At 53.8% G+C, this 19571-nt stretch overlaps 1 protein-coding gene across 2 annotated transcripts; it reads left to right on the forward strand.

Annotated features, from left to right (window-relative positions):
- Window positions 1–400: 400 nt before the first annotated feature.
- On the forward strand, window positions 401–18318 carry CLTB (clathrin light chain B). Of its 2 annotated transcripts, XM_081034881.1 has the most exons (6): window positions 401–936; window positions 5921–5967; window positions 12862–12979; window positions 13206–13317; window positions 14969–15022; window positions 17865–18318. In XM_081034881.1, the coding sequence occupies exons 1-6, from the start codon at window positions 750–752 to the stop codon at window positions 18034–18036; spliced, it is 690 nt and encodes a 229-aa protein (XP_080891007.1). In that variant the 5' UTR covers window positions 401–749; the 3' UTR covers window positions 18037–18318. The 2 variants fall into 2 exon arrangements, with proteins under 2 accessions (XP_080891007.1, XP_080891008.1); XM_081034882.1 differs by lacking the exon at window positions 14969–15022.
- The last annotated feature ends 1253 nt before the right edge of the window (window positions 18319–19571 follow it).

Here is a 19571-nt window from a genome sequence, read left to right on the forward strand (position 1 = left end):
TGAGGGGCCCAGCCTCTAAGCAGGGGTGCAGTCAGGTCATACAATCTCTGGCGATCTGAGCTGAAGCCACCCCAAATGAGAAATGCACTAACGCAACGCGTCCTGGTGGGGAAGGCTCTGGACTTGCAAGAACGATGCAATCACGCGGTGGGACTTCGTGTCACCTCTCCTAGCCTCATAATGATGAAATTTACAATATCCGCCCAGTTTAGGTGAAGACGCTGCAGAGTGGATCAGGAGCAAGCTCCGCGCAGCGACCACCGCTCCGTGCTCTGGAGGTCGGGGCTGGCCGCCCGCGGTGGCCCTGTGCACGCTGTGGCCACTTTGTGCAGTGAGCCTCGCCTGCAGACCCGGCCGGAGCCGTGCGGTGTCCTGGTGTCCTGGAAATGAGCCCTCTGGCAGGGAACGAGAGCGCCGGCCCGGCCTCGGGGCCCCCCGGGCTGCGCCTCCGTCCTGCTGCTGCCCTCCGGTGGCCGCCGCTAGGCGACCTCGGGCCGTGCCGCGGGCCCCCTCCCTCGGCCGGTGACATCACCGCATTCCCGTCCCGGCTCCTCCCGTCCGCACCGCGGTGACAGGAGAGTCGGGCCCGGGGCGAAGAGGAAGTGCGGGCCCACCGCCCCGAGCGCGTCCCCGCAGAGGTCGGCTTCCTGGGCGCCGGGTGACGGTGCGGCCGCCGCGGGGCGCAGCGCCGGGCACGCGCCGGGCAGAGCCGAGCGCCGGGCGGACCCTCCAGCAGAGACGCGGGGAAAATGGCTGATGACTTTGGCTTCTTCTCGTCGTCGCTGAGCGGGGCGCCCGAGGCGGCCGAGGAGGACCCGGCGGCTGCTTTCCTGGCCCAGCAGGAAAGTGAGATCGCGGGCATAGAGAACGACGAAGGCTTCGGGGCACCTGCCGGGGGCCAGGCGGCCCTGGCGCAGCCGGGACCCGCGAGCGGGGGTGAGTCAGCGCCGTGGCCTGGGCAGGGGGGGCCTGCGCCGCAAACCGGGTACCAGGTCAGCACGGACTGGGCCTCTAGGCCCAGCGGGCAGCCAGGAGCAGGCCGGGGGCGGTGTGGGGGCCGACCTGGGGGGAACTGCGGAGGAAGCTTGGAAATTCTCATCTGAGGCCCCGCCTGGGGTTGTGGATCTGGTGGCTCCCGGGACAAGAATTCGTCATGACATTTCATTCCCAGGCCAGCTTCACCACTGCGAAGCTTTGGAATCCAATGGTGCCCAGCCCTGAGAATCTGGCCTGGGCTAGTAGCCTGGCTGGGTGGGCTTCCAGCTGAGCCCTGAAGGTGTGGGCAGAACCGCAGACCGCTCTGCCCTTCAGACTTAGCTTTCTCCTAAAGCTGGGAAAGCAGGGGACAGTGGGTGCTCCAAGAACTCACAAACCTTCCCTGGGGACCACCTGCCATCCTGCAGTCACTGGGCTAGGCACTTTACTTACATTTAATAATTTTATGTGCATTATTAAACCCATTTCAGAGATAGCAAAATTGAGGCTCAAAAAGTACAGTACTAAAACAACTGGTAAGCGGCAGAGCGACCGTTTAAACCTGTTTCTGTCAGACTCTAAGCTCTCTCCACCTGACCACATTGTCTTCCATATGCCTGGCTCTGAGTTAGACACCAAGGGAGTCGGGGGCAGGGCACAGTCACATGTGGTCCTGCCCTGTGGTGTTTTTCAAAGGTGGGCCAGGGCTGCTGTGGTTAGCCTCAGATACAGGGTCCGGGGCCTCCTCTTTGTGACAGCACGTTTATCAATGATGTTTCTGTTCTGGTTCTGGCTTGAAAGAATAATTTCTTAAAATATTTAGTAAAAACGTAGATATCACCTTCATGGGTGCGTCCAACAGAGCATTTGCTTCCTGTTAATGTCGTTATTTTGGTGGGGGTTTCTGGGCCTTTTGGAGTAAGTGGTAGCTTACATATTTTTTAAACATGTTTACAAGTAAGGCTCCTTAGAGTTGTTTTGTATTCATTCAACATTTAGTGAGCACCTTCTGTGTGCCAGGCCCACTGGGGATACAGACATGAGTAAGACAGTTTCTGTGACTTGAGGAGCTTCAAGCTCTCTGTAGCCCCTTGCTATGAGAAATATAACAAGACTTTTGTAACATATAAGAAAGTGGAGGCCCAGAGAGATTGAGTATCTTGCCCAAAGTCACACAGCCGTGAGTGACAGATCTGGGACTTGATCCAATCCCAGGCCTCCCAAGTCTGGGCTCCATGCTGTTTCACATGCTACGGCAGGGCGGTTGGCAGTTATCTTGGGAGGTGATGGGGTGTGGGGGTGAAGGGACGGTCTTTTGCTACCCAACCAAACCAGCAGCGGAGGTCTTCTGAAGCAGCAGCTCCTAGCACCTCAGGACAGACCCTTGCACATCCTAGGAAATGCCTGCCCATGTTCACGCACCAGTATTCATTTGTCTGCTTCTCCTTGAGACCACCAGCTTCCCCAGTCTGGCTTGGCCTAGGGATGCTCTGCTGAAAACAGCAGATGTCACAACCCCCTGAGAGAGAAGCAGTAGAAGTCAGGCTGAGGTAGCCAGAGGCGTCCAGGAGTTGAGCGAGTTGTGGCCTCTCCCAGGACGGTGGGGCTCTCAGGGCTCACAGCCTGGATAAGAGTTTCCCTCTCTGGCAGGGGTGGGGCATGAATTGGCCGCATGCCTGAGGTGGCAGGGAGAGAAGCAGGGACATGCCCTCTGAGGGTCTGTGGGACTCACAATTTCACACTGCAAAAGCTGCAAATGCCCTCCCAAGTGGGGCAGAGGGATCCAGGAGGTATCGTGGCTGGCAGCTCAATAGGTGGCCAGAAAGGATGGAATTGATCTGCCCTCCTAAGCCTACGTGGTGCTGAGCAAATAATTCCCCCTGGACTAGCAGTGAGTGCCAGAAGCCAAATGGGTGGGGAACATGTGCCTTGGCCTTCCGGGAGCTGGATGGAAGCTGGCTTCCACCACCGTTGCCTGTCAGCACCTCTGAGTCTTGTCTCTTAGATGATGCCCCTGCACAGAGTGTCCTGACTTGGGCCCCAGGTGCCCCTGGGAAAAGAGGTGTCTGGTGTAGGCCTGAGCCTGAGCTACACTGAGTCTCTCCTCTAGGGCTGGAACTGTGGCCAGCCTGTGCAATGGACACTGTTTCCATTCATCACCTTGGGTAAGGCCCAGAAGGTTTACTTTTTCACACCTAGATTGCTGAGCACCCAGCCCGGCTCTGCCGCTGACTTGCTAGTCAGTTCCTGGCAAGCCTGTTTGCCCTGCTGGGCCTCGGTAAGCTCCCAGGAATGTTCTGGACCCTGTCTGCCCCTGTTCCAAAATGGGTCAGGAATCTGAGGGAAGCAACACCCAGGGGTCATGTCTGGGACTTGTGTCTGCTGTGCTCCTGTGCTGTCGGCCTCTGACTGCAGACACACGATTATAAAAGTTCAAGAGATGCATCAGAAAGCATTAAGGGAACACATACTCGCATTTCTGTATGTGGGTGTCTGTGGGTTCCCGAAAAGGCTGAAACTTCATCTCCAGAAGAACACTCTTGGGACTGAGAGACTGGGGCTGAGACTTTCTGAAGGCCAGTGGGGCTTGAGACTGGGACTGGTCAGGGTAGAGTGGGTGGTACAACTTCCACTCCAGAGAGGCCGAGTGCACAGACCAGCGTTGTTGTGAATGGACCCTGGTAATGTAAGGCCCTGGTGGAGGACATACCCCAGGGGAAGATGCTGCCAGCTCACCTGAGTTAGGACTCAGGCCACTCAGGCAGGAGAAGCCCTATCTGAATGAGTAGGGATGATCGCTGACCTCTCTGGTCAGAATTGATCCCTGTTTTGCTCTGAAAACAGAGTTGACTCTAATTTATATAGAATGGAGATTATTTTCACGCATTAAGTGTCCCTCCCTCCAATCCCCAGGCTGAAAGTACTGTCACTGCTGCTCACATCTCTGTCTGGCTGGTAAAGGGATACTTGTCCATCTGTGGTCATCTCATGCGTCCTGTGGCTTTTTGCTGGGAGACACTGCAGTTTCTGAGAGGCCTCAGACAGGTCTTGTAGATAACCAGGGGCCCCTACAGAACAACTCGGCTTCCATTTAATCCATACGTATTTCTCACCCATTCTGTGCAGGAGCCCTCAGGAGCTGAACAGGATACAGAGCCTGACAAGGGAGTGCATGACCCCTGGGAGGTCATGAGTAATTAATTGCATTAGAGGGTAGGGGGTGCGGTACAGTTTCTGGGATACACCAGAGGTGAGCCCCTCCATCAGTGCCTAGGGAAGCAGGAGCAATAGTGGAGGGCTTTCCAGAGGAGATGGCTTATGAACTGGGCCTTAGAGAGTGACTGGATCCAGAAGAGCATTCTTCAGACAGGGAAGCAGGAAGAAAGGCATGGGGTATGGAGTGGTGTGCTTGGGGAAGGAGGAAACAATATAGGGTTTGTGGGAAGGGCTGGTTGGCAGTGAGGCAAGAAAAATGGGTGGGGCCAGGCTGTAAAGATCCTCAAGTGCTATGTCAAATGTACTCATTTGACAAATATTTACTGAGCCCCTGTTACGTACCAGGCACAAGGTGCTGGGCTCCAGCAGTGGACAAAACAAAGTTCCTGCCCTCCTGGAGGGTCCATTCAAGTGGGGAAGGCAGATAAACACATAACCAAGTAAACGTATCAGGCAGTGGTAACTGCTATAGAGACAATATTGGAGGGGGGTGCCCGAAGGATGAATGTCAGGGGTGGTCAAGGAAGGCAGATAATAAAGCAACGTTTGAACAGCAGCTGAAGGGAGTGAGGGAGCCGCCCACTTGGAGACGGGTGGGAGAGCCTTCCAGGCAGAGGGAACAGCGCCTGCCGAGTCCCTGAGGCAGGAGCAGGCCCTATAGGCTACTGTGGTCCATGGGAAATGGATTTCCTTTTGGTTCGTTTTTATTAAATTTTTAATGAGAGGAGTGACATAGGTAAGTGTATGCTTTACAAAATGTCAGCTCTGGAGTTGGTTTGAAAGAGGGTTGGGAGAGCATGAAGCTGGAGTTAGGGAGGCCTGTGAGTGGACAAAGCCTTCCTTCCTTCCTCCCTTCCTTCCTTCCATGCATTTATTCATTTGTTTGTTCAACAGATAGGTTCTGACTCTTACTAAGTTGCAGGTACCGTGCAGGGATCCGGGAAGGACAGTGGTGAGGACAAAGGATGTAGCTGGGCCCCTCCAGGTGTTTGCCACCAGCAGGGCGGAGACCAAAGCAGCTGTACAGGCGAGAGCCGGCGCTGAGGCCAGACTGGGCAGAGTGGAGGGCAACTTGGAGGGTCACTGTTGCAGCAGAAGCCACAGGAATTTGTGACTAATCAGATGTCAGGGACCAGGAGAAGTCATTGTTGAGGGCAAAATGAAATCCTTCTGGGAGGGGCAGAAGGAGGAAAAAAATGGGCCCAGTGCTGTCTGGTGGGGGCTGTGGTTCTTGCTCTCTCAGGTGGAGCAGTTGCTCAGGAGCCCGGGGACAGGCAGAGACGCGCAGGTCCCACTTCCTTAGCCCTTGCAGACTCAGCCCTGAGCCTACAGCTCCTCTACCTGCTCACCAGGCACAGGCTCCATAGTTGGGCCATTCCCAGCTGTGGCAGAGGGTACATCCATTTCAGGCAGGTGAGGAGCTATTACTCATTGGATGACCTTGGGCAATCACATAGCCTGAGCCTCAGTTTGAGTATCTGTAAAATGGGTTGATGTCAACTTCATCACAAGACTGGTGAAAATCAAATGTGATAAAGGCTGTGAGAAGGGATGGTGAACAGTTAAGGACAGAGCTCAAGTCTTTTATATATCCAGAATGTTTATTTGGGGGGAGGGGTCAACACTCACATGGGTACATAGACTTTGGTTCCTGGTGCTAATATAGGACCATTCTGCGCTTCCTATAAGCTGAGCAACGAGTAATGCTGTCTCCTTGTTCTCTTTCTAGCTGGTTCTGAGGACATAGGGACCACGATCAATGGAGATGTGTTTCAGGTAAGCAAGATTCAGCCTTAGCAGTGGTAGGGACCGACGGCCTAGACCTCAGGAACTTACCCATCAGTAGGATTAGGGCTCCCAGTTTTCGGTTCTCTATGTCTGATGCATTGGGATGGGAACATAGAGATTTTGACGTGATTTTGTTATGTAGGAGAACGTGATGAGGAATACGGACCACGAGAGACAGGGATTGAAGGACTGTAGCCTCTGGCTGCCCACAGTGATGCCCTGCTCCAGGAGGGAGGGATAAAGTAGCCCACCGTGGTGTGGACTGAAGGAAGCACAGGGCCCTGCACACCTTGTCCCTCCCAGGCCGAACTGAGTGGCCGTCCCTCACACACATGAACATTTGAACTGGACAGGCCTTTGACCCAGAGATTCCATTCCTCAGAGTTTTCCCTAAGGAAATAACTGGACAAGGACCCCCAGATTCTTTGCCGGATGATGTATAGTGGCAGACAAACTGGAAATGACCTAAGGGTCCAGCCCTGGGAGCCTGGGTGGGCAAATTGGGAAACCGTGCTGTTTTTAAACAGACAGTCAGAGCGTTCTGTATTGACATGAAAAGATGCCCACAATCTATTCAGTGGGAAAGCAGCTTGCAGAATAACATGCACAGTGTGGTCCTGCTTTTTATGTTAGATATATGTTTGCACAAAGTATCTGAAAGGTTGTGCACCAACTGCTAACAGTGGTTAGCCCCAAAATGGGGCTTGGGGAGGGATAAGAGAAGGGCTTTCACTTTCATTGTTTAAAAATTCTTTATAGTGGTTCTGTGCACCCCCCCACCCACCCTCTCACTCACAAACACACACACGCACGCCAAAACACGTAGTAAGGATATTTCTAATTAAAGATGGCCTCTCTGTACCCACCTAACTCTCCTTCCCTCATATATATAAGTTGGTTTAAAACTATTTAGACAGATGAATAACTGTGTTGTACACCTGAAACTCATATATTGTATATCAATCATACTTGAATTAAAAGTATTTAGACTTAGAGAACTTGGCCCACAGATAGCATCCCCAGGACCCCACAGATACAACTGTCGTCATCCCCCGACCTGCCAATGTCTGGGTGAGGCAAAACTTTCATTAGATGAGCCTTAATTCCCACTGGACGGGGGCAGAGACCCTCAACCCCAGGGCTGCTGCTTGGTGATCTGCTTCGCCCCGCCCTGTCGCGCCTCCGGAATTCTCGAAGAGAATAAACAATACTTTCTTATGTAAGAGGGATGGGCTGGTACCTTACACAGGGAAACCGGCCAAGTCCTGTCTCTGGAAAATTACTCAACTATCTGCAAGCTAGAAAAGTCAGTCTCTAGAGCTTTCGGATTTCATGTGTCCATGTGCCTGAAAGCCCAAAATAATTAGCGTTTTATCCTGTACCGTTTGGTAGATCATTGAGACACAGGCTGCCTGGGCACACCGAAAAGGACTTTGCTTGACCCAGAGGTCTGTGTCCTAAAGTGGACACAGACCTGGAGCTGGAGATGCATTTGGAACCACAGAAGTACCTAGAACACTGAGAGGAGAATTTTCCCTTTCTATGCATTAGGATGAGATCTTCTCCCTCCATACCCTCCGGTCTTGCTTTGTGTTTGACGGATCTGAGGAACCCTGGAGCTCCTCCCCAATCTCAGTGGGAACTCTTACTCTCACTGTCCTGTTAATAACCCCAAGTATGTTTATTTTTTAAAATTTTTATTGGGGAATATTGGGGAACAGTGTGTTTCTCCAGGGCCCATCAGCTCCAAGTCGTTGTCCTTCAGTCTAGTTGTGGAGGGCGCAGCTCACTGGCCCATGTGGGAATCAAACCAGCAACCTTGTTGTTTGGAGCTCCTGCTCTAACCAACTGAGCCATCCGGCCACCCCCCCAAGTATGTTTATTTGTTTCACACTCATGCCATCCCAGAACCTTACAGGCAGGACGGGGTCACAGATGAGGCCGGTCACTCAGCAGCCGGGTCCACCCAGACCTCCTGCCCCTGGTCTGGTGCCCTGTGCACCACATCCTTGCTGTGGTCTGTGGGAGGCCCCCCACAGACCTTTAGAATCAAACAGTTTGGCTTGTGCTGCAGGGGGAGGAGAAGCCTGCATACCCAACACTTTCAAGAGTCTGGGGCAGAGTTTCTTGCTACCTTTGTGGGTTTTTGTGGCAGCCTGTGGGCCACTAGAGGGTCCAGGTATGGACCGGATCTCCAATGAGGCCTAAGGATAAGCCTGTCCATACCTATTCCAGTTTTATCTGGCACTGCCAGGGTCAGGGGCAGGAGGCCCCTGCAGCACTCATTCCTCCTGCACAAAATCTCTCCCTTCCCCCACCCCTCCCGTCATCCACCGTTGAGCTACTTAGAGAAATCAACAGCTCAGTTTAGCTTAGTTTGAGCTGCTTAGTACCAGAGACGGATATGCCTTATCCTTCTGGCTGTCCCTGGATTCACAGCACACGTATGGCGAGCATGGCCGTGGTGGCGCTCATGTGGTGTCCAGAAGAGGGTTCCTGACTCGGGGGTGCTAGGGAGCTGCACTGAGACAAGCCTGGCTGTGCCTGGAGCCTCCTGCCTTTTGGTCCTGGCCATTCTTGACCCCTTCCCTCTCCAGCTTGCCCCTGGTGAGTCCTGGCCTGCCAGCCCTCATGGCAGCTGACCCCATTTCCTCAATGGGACATTTAAGTGATTAAAGAGGAGCCCTGCTCTGCCCCCAGGGCTGTCCCCCAGGCCCTCCTCCCCAACTGCTCACTGGTAGAAGCAGGGGAAACATGTCCACAGCGGCCAAAGAGGAGCCAGCAAATGGTTTCTCAGGACTTTCCCTGCCGGAAACACCGCTGTGCTCGTCCTGGTCATGCAGCCTGGCTTGGCATGCACGGGGCTGCCATGCGGCACCAGTGAGCCACACAGCCTGCCAGCCCTCTGTGCACACCTGCCACAGGTCACAGGGTTGCACGGCAATTATCGCACATGGGCCCCGCTTTGCACCCTGCGTGGGATGTTGCCACTCCCATTTAACAGGTGATGAATCACAAGAAACCCAGGGAAGGGACCCTCAAAGGTCCCACATCCAGTGAGGGGCACAAAGGGAGTTAAAGGCCAGTCCTTCTGATGCTGTGTCCCAGGCTGTCTGTCCCTCCACATCGCTCTGCAGGCAGCCACTGGCTCCTTCACTGAGTCAATCACGTTCCCGGAGTTCCATGCACTGTGCTGGAGCCGTGGACGTACAGGCAAATCCAGCGCATGTTCGTCCTCAAAGAGCTCGTTTCTAACAGAGGACAGAGACCTGGGAAGAAGTGATGGCAGCAGTGCAGAATGACAAGTGCTCCGAAACCCGGTAGTGTGGAGAGCTTGGTCTGATTCTTACCATGTGTCAGACACCACCCAGCAGCGTTACACGGATTAACTCATTCTATCCTCCCAACGTTCCTATGATGTAGGTTCTGTCATTGTCCCCATTTTACAGATGAGGAGGAGGACACATTGAGGGGTTAAAGCTTACTCTGGTGACACAGCTGGGAGGAGCTGGGACTTGAACCAGGCCCTGGCACCAGGCGCTGCACTGAAATCAGGAAGTGCCACAGGGAGTGGGTGCTGGAAGTGGTTCTGAGGCAGCCTGCGGGGATGTGGGTGGTCCTGGCTGAGGGGACAGCATATGGGAAGGCACAAAGGGTCAGTCACTCAGTCCTGAGCTTGCCCAGAGCCTGGGGCCCAGTGGGCCTGGATGCCCATGGGAAGTGGTGGAGGAAGTGGACCTGGCTCAGCCAGGGCCTGCGGCACGGCTGCCTCCGGGCACACATGCTTGGAACACACTTTGGATGTGCAGCTCCTCCAGGGGCTGACAGAGGCACCAGGGGGTCCAAGCTGCTCCTCAAGGCTGCTCCCCCAAAGACTGAGGCAGGCTGCAGCGGAATCAGACATCCTGGGCTTCATTCCCACTTTTTAAAGCCAGACGACCTTGGACTAGTCATTGCTCAGAGATGGAACTCTCATTTGTAAAATGGGGATCAGAGGCTGTGTCCTGCTTCTCCCACCGGTCTGTGGAGAAAACTGCTCTGCAGCCTGGAAGCTATTTATAAATTCCTGACCAAATCACTGAGTGAGACCCAGGGTGGGGTGAGAGAGGTGGGGATGGGGCTCGGGGTCATGGGAGGAGGGGTCACAGGCTCTACTCCTGGAAAGGTAGACTTATCAAGAAGACAAAAAGTAGACGCACAAATCACATGAAATTGGCTACTATGTGTCCAGTATGTTCACACCCAGGAATTTAGTTTGAATTCCGGCTCTACCAGTTCCTGGCTAGGTGACCCTGGGACTTTGGCGTTAGACTTTCCCTACCTGTAAAATAAAGGTAATACAACCCACCGTGTAGGGTTGTAAAGATCAAAGAGAACCTTTTAATTGCAAGTTCTCTGCAAGTTTTAAAGCTCTATCAACTGGAGTCTTCATTTTAGGGCAGACTTTGTGGAGATGGTGGTTCCTAAAGGACACACAGGATGTGACCCCTGTCCAGAAGGCCCTTCCAGCCCACCTGTCTCACCCCATCTTCTCTGTACTCAGAGTTCCCCAAAGGCACTGGCCCCACGTGGCCCTGACGCTGCCCGCTCTTGGCCTGAAATGCCCTTCCCCCATCTCTCCTCCTACTCTGCCCCCAGTCTAGAATGGGCGTGCCCTCGCTTGTCCCCCTTCTTTATCTGACCTGTGTCAGTGCATATCCCAGCCAGGGTCCTCCTTTTTGGGGGACTCCCCCTGCCAAGCTCCCGGCTGATGGGCTGTCTGGTTCATTCCTGTCTCCAAGCCTGAGCATGTTAATTCATTTAATAAATGTTCTCAAACTCCGCCTACAGCCAGGCCTTCCCTGTAATGGATACTATCCATAGGCAGTCTTTGCCCTCAAGGAGCTTACTTTCTTGGAGGGAGGAGACAGTAAACAAACCAGTAATTTCAGATGCCACAGGTACCATAAAGAAGATAAAATGTACCATCTGAATAAACACAAATACACAAAAGTAACTGCAGTTGTCTGCAGATGGGACTTGTATAGGACTGGAGGGGTTCTGGCAGCTGGACCTCAGGGCAGGGTTGTTCCCGGAAGCTGATAGGGTGGGGCTCACCCAACAGCAGCGATCAATTTGTGTTCTCCAGATTCGAGCCCTGGAAAGGCCCCTTGGGAAGTCATGAGACTCCAAACTCAAATGTAGTACAGGAGGAAAAGTGGAATAAGAGCTCCGCCCAACTGCTCCACCCAAGGGTGGGCCTGACCCGCCCTGCCAGGCTGCACCACCCTGCCCTGGGGCCGCCTATCTCTCTTCCCACACAGCAGAGACTGCCATGTGCCCCTTCACCTCTTGGGTAAACGCTTACTGAGCACCTCCGCTAAACCAGGCACTTGTTGGCTCTGGGGGCCTTCATCCATGCAGCCACTGCTTACTGAGCACCATCTGTGCCCATGACAGTGGTGGCACACTGGACAGGGCATGCCAGACGCTGTTGCATGGGGAGAAGACATTAAACAACACCAGTATTCATGGCAGTTTTGATGAGTGCTCAAAACTCATCAAAGTTTTGAAACGAGGAGCATAGGGAGCAATGAAAGGACGGAACAGATTTAGAGGCTGTAAAAATGGTCTTGCCCTGCCTGTTAGGAGCTCATGGTCCAGCAGGAGATTCACAGTAGAAGATGAAGGCTGTGACAGAGCACAGAGAGGAAGGGCTGCAAAATCTGCTTGGAGTTGGAAACTATACCAGAGCTTGTGACTTTTGAGCTGGAAAGTCGTGGGATGCAGTAAGATTTCATCAGCTGGAGAAGGGAGGGGACACAATTGCAGGCTGAAAGCAAAGGCAGGATATGTGCTGACAGGAATGTGTGGGGCGAGCAGAGTGCTGGAGCGGAAGTGGCGGGAGATGGGGCTGGGTCTCAGATCGGATAGGATCTTAAAATGTCTCTGGCATGGCCAGACCAGAAGGGAGCCACGTCCTTACTGGCTGAGCTCTCCACCCCAGCACTTCAAGTCCCCAGCTCTGGCAGGCGGCGTGGAGAAGTGGGCAGAGGATCAGGGGCCTGGATTCTGGCCCTGGCTCTGCCACTTCATCATGCCATCTCTCTTGGCCTTCATTCCCTCCCCTATAAAATGGGAATGTATAAGAAGAATTCTAGCTACCACTCACTGAGCCATCGCTCCATGCCTTGCACTTTTCTAAATCTTACAGATAATCGTTGCACCAAATCCTCACAACAGCAATTAGTGGTAGTTTTATTCCCATTTCAGATGAGAAAACAGGCCCAGCAAGGGTAGGTGGGGTTTGAATTTAGATAATCTGGCCCCAGAGCCCAGGTCCTTTATCATAATCCTAGCCGAGGCCTCCTGCCCATCTCAAGGCTGCTTGTTCACTCAGCAAGTGTTTACTGAGTATCTGCTATGGGTCGGGCACTGAGGACACAGCAGTGAGCGGGACAGACTAGGTCTCTGTCATCACAAAAGTGACATTCCGATGGAGGAGACAGACAATGGACAAGTAAATGTAAAGTGACTGTCACTTCTACTGTTATTGGATAAATAAAACTGTAATAGAATGACTTTAATGATAGTAACACAAGTGCTCATTGTGTGCGAAGAAGTGTTAGAAGTTCTATACATTTTTTAACTCATCCTTATATCAGCCCTAAGGAGTGGGTACTCTTATTTAGCCCATTTTATGATGAGGAAAGTGAGGCACAGTAAGGTTGAGTGACTTGCCCAGGGTCACACAGGGGGAAGGATAGATGGCAGAGGGCATAGGAAGTGCAAAGGAGACAGTGCATGTGAGGTTGAGATGTGAGGGGGTATCCTGGTCTTTGGGCAGCAGACACAGGAGGCCAGGTGGATGGGCTGCTGCACGGCTGTGTGTTTGTGTTCTAGGAGGCTAATGGCCCAGCTGATGGCTACGCTGCCATTGCCCAGGTTGACAGGCTGACACAGGAACCCGAGAGCATCCGCAAATGGAGAGAGGAGCAGAAAAAACGGCTGCAGGAGCTGGGTGAGGGCACAAGGCTGGGGTGTTCACAACCTGGGCTCCCAGCTGGGATGGTTGTTTGGGACAAGGGGGAGGTGGGGAAGCCTTAGGATATTTGGGGCCCTACACTGCCTTAATGTGGGAGTTGTGTGAGGATGACCCCTGGGGGCCGAGGGAGAAGCAGCCAGAGCAGCCGTGCCTTCCACTCCCTGTGGGAAAGCTGCCACTCATTCTCCTGTGGGGGTTGCAGATGCTGCCTCCAAGGTGACAGAACAGGAGTGGCGGGAGAAGGCCAAGAGGGACCTAGAGGAGTGGAACCAGCGCCAGAGCGAACAAGTCGAAAAGAACAAGATCAACAACCGGTGAGAGGAGCTAAGGGGACAGGAAGGGGCTGTGGGGACAGTGAGAGGAACTATGGTATGGGGGACTGCCTTGAGAATGGATGATTCGGTGGGAAGAACACGGAGGAAGGGGAAGCTGAAACGCCCAAGGCTGCTTCCTCAGCTGCCCGTGGAGTTCAGAGCCCTGAACTCTGAAGAGCTGATGCCCTGTTAAGCCCTCACCTCCTCACCCAACAGTGAGGAGCAAGTTCTGCAGTCAGCAAAAGAGGTCCCAGGACCCCGGGATGGGAGCCAGACTGCCGGGGCCCAGCGGCCAGCAGCTAGGCCTGGGCCTCTGCGGCCATGGTTAGTGTCGCAGAGAGCAGAGGCCTGGCTGGGAGAGAAGAACCACTCTGGGTTTTGTTGCTTGTAGAAGTGACAGTGCTTCGACCCAGAATGCCTACAGCGTTAAATGACATTAGTGGCCTGTATAACTGAAAAGTCAGGGGTAGGACGGCAGATGCGCCGTCAGTTGGCACCCACTGTTACTGTCCCTCAGCTCTTCTTTCCTCTGTGGTGCCTTCACTCTTGGGCACACACCCCTGGGATGGGGGCAAAGGTGGCTGCTAGCGGCTCCAAGCTTCTGCTCTCTTCTCTTGGCAACCTCAGTGAGAATAAAATAACCTTTTCCTCCCAATAGCTCTAGCATAACTCCTTGACCTGATCTTCATGGGTTGGGCCCAGTGACTGTCCCAGGGGGAGGGACTCTCTGATGGACCTAGCATGGGCAATAGTCCCATTCCTTGTGTTGTGCATGGGTCTGTCCCACCCAAACCACAGGCACTGAAGTGAGGGCAGCCTGATCTGCAAAGGGCAATCAGGGTGACCTTCCTGGAGGAGGGGGAATGGGCAGGTAAGGATAGCAGATGCCACCAGAGAACACCTTTGTGGAAATGGTCTCAGAGCACTTCTGAGATGTGCCCCGGAGCCCTGCCTTTGAGGCTGTGCCCTTCCAGGTACCAGGCCTGCCAGGAAGGGAAAGGCCAGCTCTGGGAAGCCGTCACAATTCTGTTCAAGAAGCTCTTGCGTGCCAGGCTCTGGGCTGGGAACCAGGAAGACAGAGATGAGAAAGACCCAGTCTGTATCTTCAGAGAGCTCAGAGGAGAGAAACATACGTGTCCAGCTGAACTCAACAGTAGGGTCCTCTGCAGGAAGGCTGTGGAAGCAAGGGCTGCCAGTGGGGAGGGACTTCCATGTGTGGGGGACCGGGCTTTGGAGGATGATTAGGAGTTCATCAGGAAAAAAGAGAGCAGGGTAGGGAAGGGACATCTAGACCCGGGAACAGAATCATATGAAAGAAAGGACGTTGTGTCTTGGGCAGCAGGGAATCAGGGCGTGGTGGGAGAGAGGTGACCTGTGCACCTGAATGCCAGTGTTGGGTAAGTGGTGGGGAGCCGCTGAATGTTTGTGAAAAGGAGGAGCAAAATGACCAGCGCTGTTTCAGAAAAGGCACCGGGTGGGTGGAGGATCCCCGCTCTCCCCTCTCGGCTTTGTATAGTTGCTGAGCCTTCCAGAACTGTGCTTCCTAACACCTGTCCAACTGGAGGAACTAACGCTGTCTCTCTTTCTCAACCCTCTGCCTGTCTGTCTGTCTTGCCATCCTGTCTTCCCCACCTAACCCCTTTCCCTCAAGGATCGCTGACAAAGCATTCTACCAGCAGCCAGATGCTGATATCATCGGCTACGTGTACGTGTGCCTCCTTTGCTCCGCTGTCTGGGGAAGCTGGAGAGGGCAAGGCCTGTGTGTGTGGCTGCCACAGTTTCTTCTCCTTGTGGGGTTTAAGAATGTAGCTGTGCCGGGGCAGTGACCAGAGCAGGAGGTGCACCCCAGGGAATGGAGGACATCTATCCCTCCAGCAAATGCTTATTGAGGTCTATTCTGCCCGGAGGCAGCTTTGCTAAATCCAGGCAGAGAATAGAAGGGAATGCACTGGCCATCCCTGGGTGGCAGGGGCGAACGGCAAAGCTGCCCAATCCCCTCCCTGTGAGATGACTCTTGGGGGTGCGAGGTGGGGTGAAGAGGTCCTCTGTTGAACAACGCAAATCCTAAGTACCGGCTGCTGGAGGTACAAAGAAGCTCCTAGGAGCACACCCATCCTTCTCACCTGTCCCCAAGTGCACTGCTCCTGCTTAGAGCTTCTGCCCTAGTTTGGCCATGACCCCTGCCCTGACCACCAGGGGGCCCTCTCATGCGTTCCTAGTCGGTACTGTGACTAATCCAGACCAGAGATGGCAGAGGTTCTCTCTGGTTACCCCAATTGGTCGACAGCGACACCTGGGGGTGTGTTGGGGATTGTGAAGCTGAAGGGAAAAGTGCAGGGATGAGTGTGTGAGGTTGGCCGCTTGCGTAAGTGCCAAGTATTTGCTGCTCCTCGAGCTGGGCACACCCTCTGATGCTGTCTGGCTAACCCTTCTCTCACAGAGCCCAGGACACCCCCGAGTAACAGCCTGCCACTTCTTCCTTTTGTCCACTCTCCCGGTCCTTATGGGTACTTACCTGTGCCAGTGTCTGTCCAGACAGGAATAGGACAGACAGTCTGTCCCACAGGTTACTCTTGGTCGGGATCGTGTTGTGGTAAGAGCTGCATGGAGGGACACACCAAGCTCTTGGCGCTGCCCTCTGCTGGGGGAGCCAGGGCTGGCTTCAGAGACTTGAGACTTTCAGCTGGACCTTAAAGTGGGAAGAGGAACGGCTCGGTAGGGAGAGTGAGAAGAGGGGAACAGCATTCTAGGTGGGAGAAGAAGCGACTGGGGCAAAGGTGATGAGACAGGAAATACCTAGCAGCCTGAGACTGCAGGCTATGTCAGTGGGGATGGATGGAGAAGGTCAGCTAGGGGCCAGCTGCAAAATGCCTGTTGTGCCCGGCTAAGACGCTTGGACTTGATCCTGAAGGCAGCGGGGAGCCATAGGAAGTTTTGAGCAGCAGTGGGAATGGCAGAGGGGCATCGATGCTTGGGAATACCACAGGGTGGCAGTGGTCCTGTGGCACCTGAGGAAATGGTCCAGGAAGCACCCAAGGGAGTCCTAAAGAGAGGGAGAGGGTAGACCAGCGCTTCCCAGACTTTCATGTGCCTGTGAACCACTGGCATCTTGTTAAATGAAGGTTCTGATTCAGAGGAAATGAGGTGAGGCCCTGACTCTATTTCTAGCAAGCTCCATGGTGAGGCTGATGCTGGAGGTCCCCGCACTCACTTTAAGCAGTAAGGTCAGTGGGAAGGACAGCTCCTAGGAAAGCTTCCCTTAGCTCCACTGGCCGTGCAACTCCATCCATCGTTGCAAGCCTGCAAACATCTGTCACCTGATTAGTCTAAGGCCAGTCAGGACCAGCAAAGTACAGGCTCTGATCCTCACTTTACAGGTCAGGAAATGAGCACACAGCATGTCAGCAAGATCACTAGGGAGGGGCCAGGTTCCTCAACCCAGGCCCAGCTCATCCTTGGCAGAGCCCATGGGACCACCCGGACAGCTCCCCTCTGTCAGCCAGTGCCTGGTCCTGCGTGAGATGTGAGGGGGGCTTCCAAGGAGAAAGGGGTTTTCCGGGGATCCTTGCTGGCCTAACAGAACACAGACCCAGCCCTCCTCACCGAAGAACCTTTTGTCTATCTTAATGATGCTCACGTTTAGGTTTTGTCCACTAAACTGTATTTACTGTATTTCATCCCTCCATTGTTCCTTCAAAACTGGCTTCTACAAGTATAACTGTCAGCCAGAACTTCTGATGAAGGACCAGTTTTCATTCTAACTTGATTCCCAACGAAAGCAAAGCCTAGAATGGAGCAGTCCCCAAGCTGTGGCTCCAGAGAGATGACAGTCATTCTGGGCTTAGAAGAGCTGTGCCGTCACATATGCCGGGGGTTGTGGTGGAGTCTGTGTCCATCACTCCTCCATGGAAGCACATTAGCCCGGGAAAGGCCAAGACCCTCCTTAACTGAGTTTTTTATGCGCGTTTGACCCTTTTCTGGAGACACTCACGGGGTCCACGGGACACTGAGACAATGCTGAAGCAGGTACATGGTTAGTCAATGTCCTGTCTCTGCCAGGTTCTTGGAGACGTTGAAAACGGCTGAGGTGCCACGTTAGTTCCTCCACGGGCCCCTACGTGCCAGGAGCCCCAGGTTGGGAACTTAATGGGGAGGTAATGGCCAGAGAGTGCCTAGGCTGGGGCAGGGGTGCGGGAGGCAGGGGTTGCTATGCAGGGTAGGGTGGCAAGGGAAGAGCTCTGTGGGAGGGTGAGGCCCACACTCAGTCCTGAGTGACAAGAAGCAACAAGCCCTGAGCAGGTGTGGGGGAGGGCATTTCAGGAGGAGGTGACAGCAAGTGCAGAGGCCCGAGGCAGGACCCAAGGAGGCTGCTTCTGATGCCAGTGCTGTTCCTGGGGGCCTGAGATCAGGGCACGGGGCTGGGGAGACCTGTGGACAAACTACGGCAGAGGAGGCTGGGCAGCACAGCCTGCTCGGTGGGGGCAGAGCGTCACTGACACATGGAAAAGGCAGACAGCTGTGAGACCTCTGCCTGTCTCCTCCCGCAGGGCATCTGAGGAGGCTTTCGTGAAGGAATCCAAGGAGGAGACCCCAGGCACAGAGTGGGAGAAGGTGGCCCAGCTGTGTGACTTCAACCCCAAGAGCAGCAAGCAGTGCAAAGACGTGTCCCGCCTGCGCTCGGTGCTCATGTCCCTGAAGCAGACACCGCTGTCCCGCTAGGTGGCAGCCACAAGCATGGCCACTGAGCAGGGGCTGGCCCTGGCAGAGGAGCAGCTGCTTTGGGCAGGGTTGGGGGAAATGCCTCCAGCAGCTGCTGCACAGCCTACTCGGTTCCTCCCCATCTCCCAGGACGGGGAGGGGAAACCCTCACCCTTCTCCCCCTCCTTTCCTCCTGGCCTGGTGGCCCAGCCCCTCACACCCCCTCAGTCCACAAAGTTGTGACTGTCCCTCCTGATGTATTTTTTTTTCTTGGCTTAAAGGGTGTGTTGTTAACTCTTTTTACATTTATTTATTATCACTCTCATTTTTTCTGAAGCCCCAATTGGTGTCAGGGCTCAATTTGTGCTTAGAACTTTCTGAGCTTCATGGCTTTCAGCCAAGGTTAGGTTCTTCCCCTGGGGGCCCAGGAACTCCCAGTAGGAAGTGGGTGGTGTCCCACGCTGTCTATATCTGCTTTCTCTACATCTCCTCGCAGGAGGAAAGACAACCTCTCACAGAATTTGTTTGCAACTTTGATCCTTTCTGATCCTTGAATAAGCCTGTGTGATAGGGATTCTGTGGTCCTCATCATATAGCCACAGACACCTAGACTCCCAGAGGGTAAGTGGCTTCAAGAGGGAAGGATAGGTGAGATCAGAGGTTCCCAGTGGAGGCTCCATCTCAGCCTGGGTGAGAGGGAGCCTCTGCCAGACCCCCGTCCTTGGGATTGGCCAGGAACCTCTGGATTTGGGGGGCCCACGGCTCTGCATCCTTCCGCTGTGCTCCTCTGTGGATTTGGGATAAACCATCAGGGACACACCTCTTCCCCTTCAGTACAGGTTGCAAACATTCAAAATATCGTGACCTGTTCATGTTTAAAAAGATTTGAGTAACTGCCAACCATATTAGTTTCCCAGCGCTGTCGTAAAAAAGCACCAGTGTCTGGCTTAGAACAACAGAAATGTATTGTCTGACCATTCTGGAGGTCAGAAGTCTGAAGACGAGGCGTCAGCAGGGCCATGGGCCTCTGAAGGCACCAGGGAAGGATCTGTTGCAGACTTCTTTTCTAACTTCTGGCAACTTCGGGGGTTCCTTGGCTTGTAGGTACATCACTACAATCTTGAGTTAATCTTTATATCGCCATCTTCAATCGCCTGTGCTCTGTGCATGTCTGTCTGTGAAAGTTCCCTTTTAATGACACCAGTATTGGCGTAGGGCCCACCTTAATGACCTCATTTTAATTTGATCACCTCTGTAGAGATGCTACTTCCAAATAAGGACATCTAACGTGCTGGGGAGGGGACTTCGACATATTTTTCTTGGAGGGTGGGAACACACAACAATGCTTCCCATTAAAGAATAGTGACTATCCTCTTCAGAAGTTCCATAGTCTTCAGCACTCTGTCTTCAGGCCAAGGGTCACAATATACTGCTTTACATTCATAACCTGTGTCTTACAGATGAGACTGTGGTGGGAACAAGAAACTTAGCTGGCCCTAGTCATACACGCCTCCATTTAGAAATCCAGATTTGGGTTTCCGGGCGGGAATCCCGTG

Source organism: Rhinolophus hipposideros, assembly GCF_964194185.1.
Source record: "Rhinolophus hipposideros genome assembly, chromosome: 23".
Taxonomy (NCBI): Eukaryota; Metazoa; Chordata; class Mammalia; order Chiroptera; family Rhinolophidae; genus Rhinolophus; species Rhinolophus hipposideros.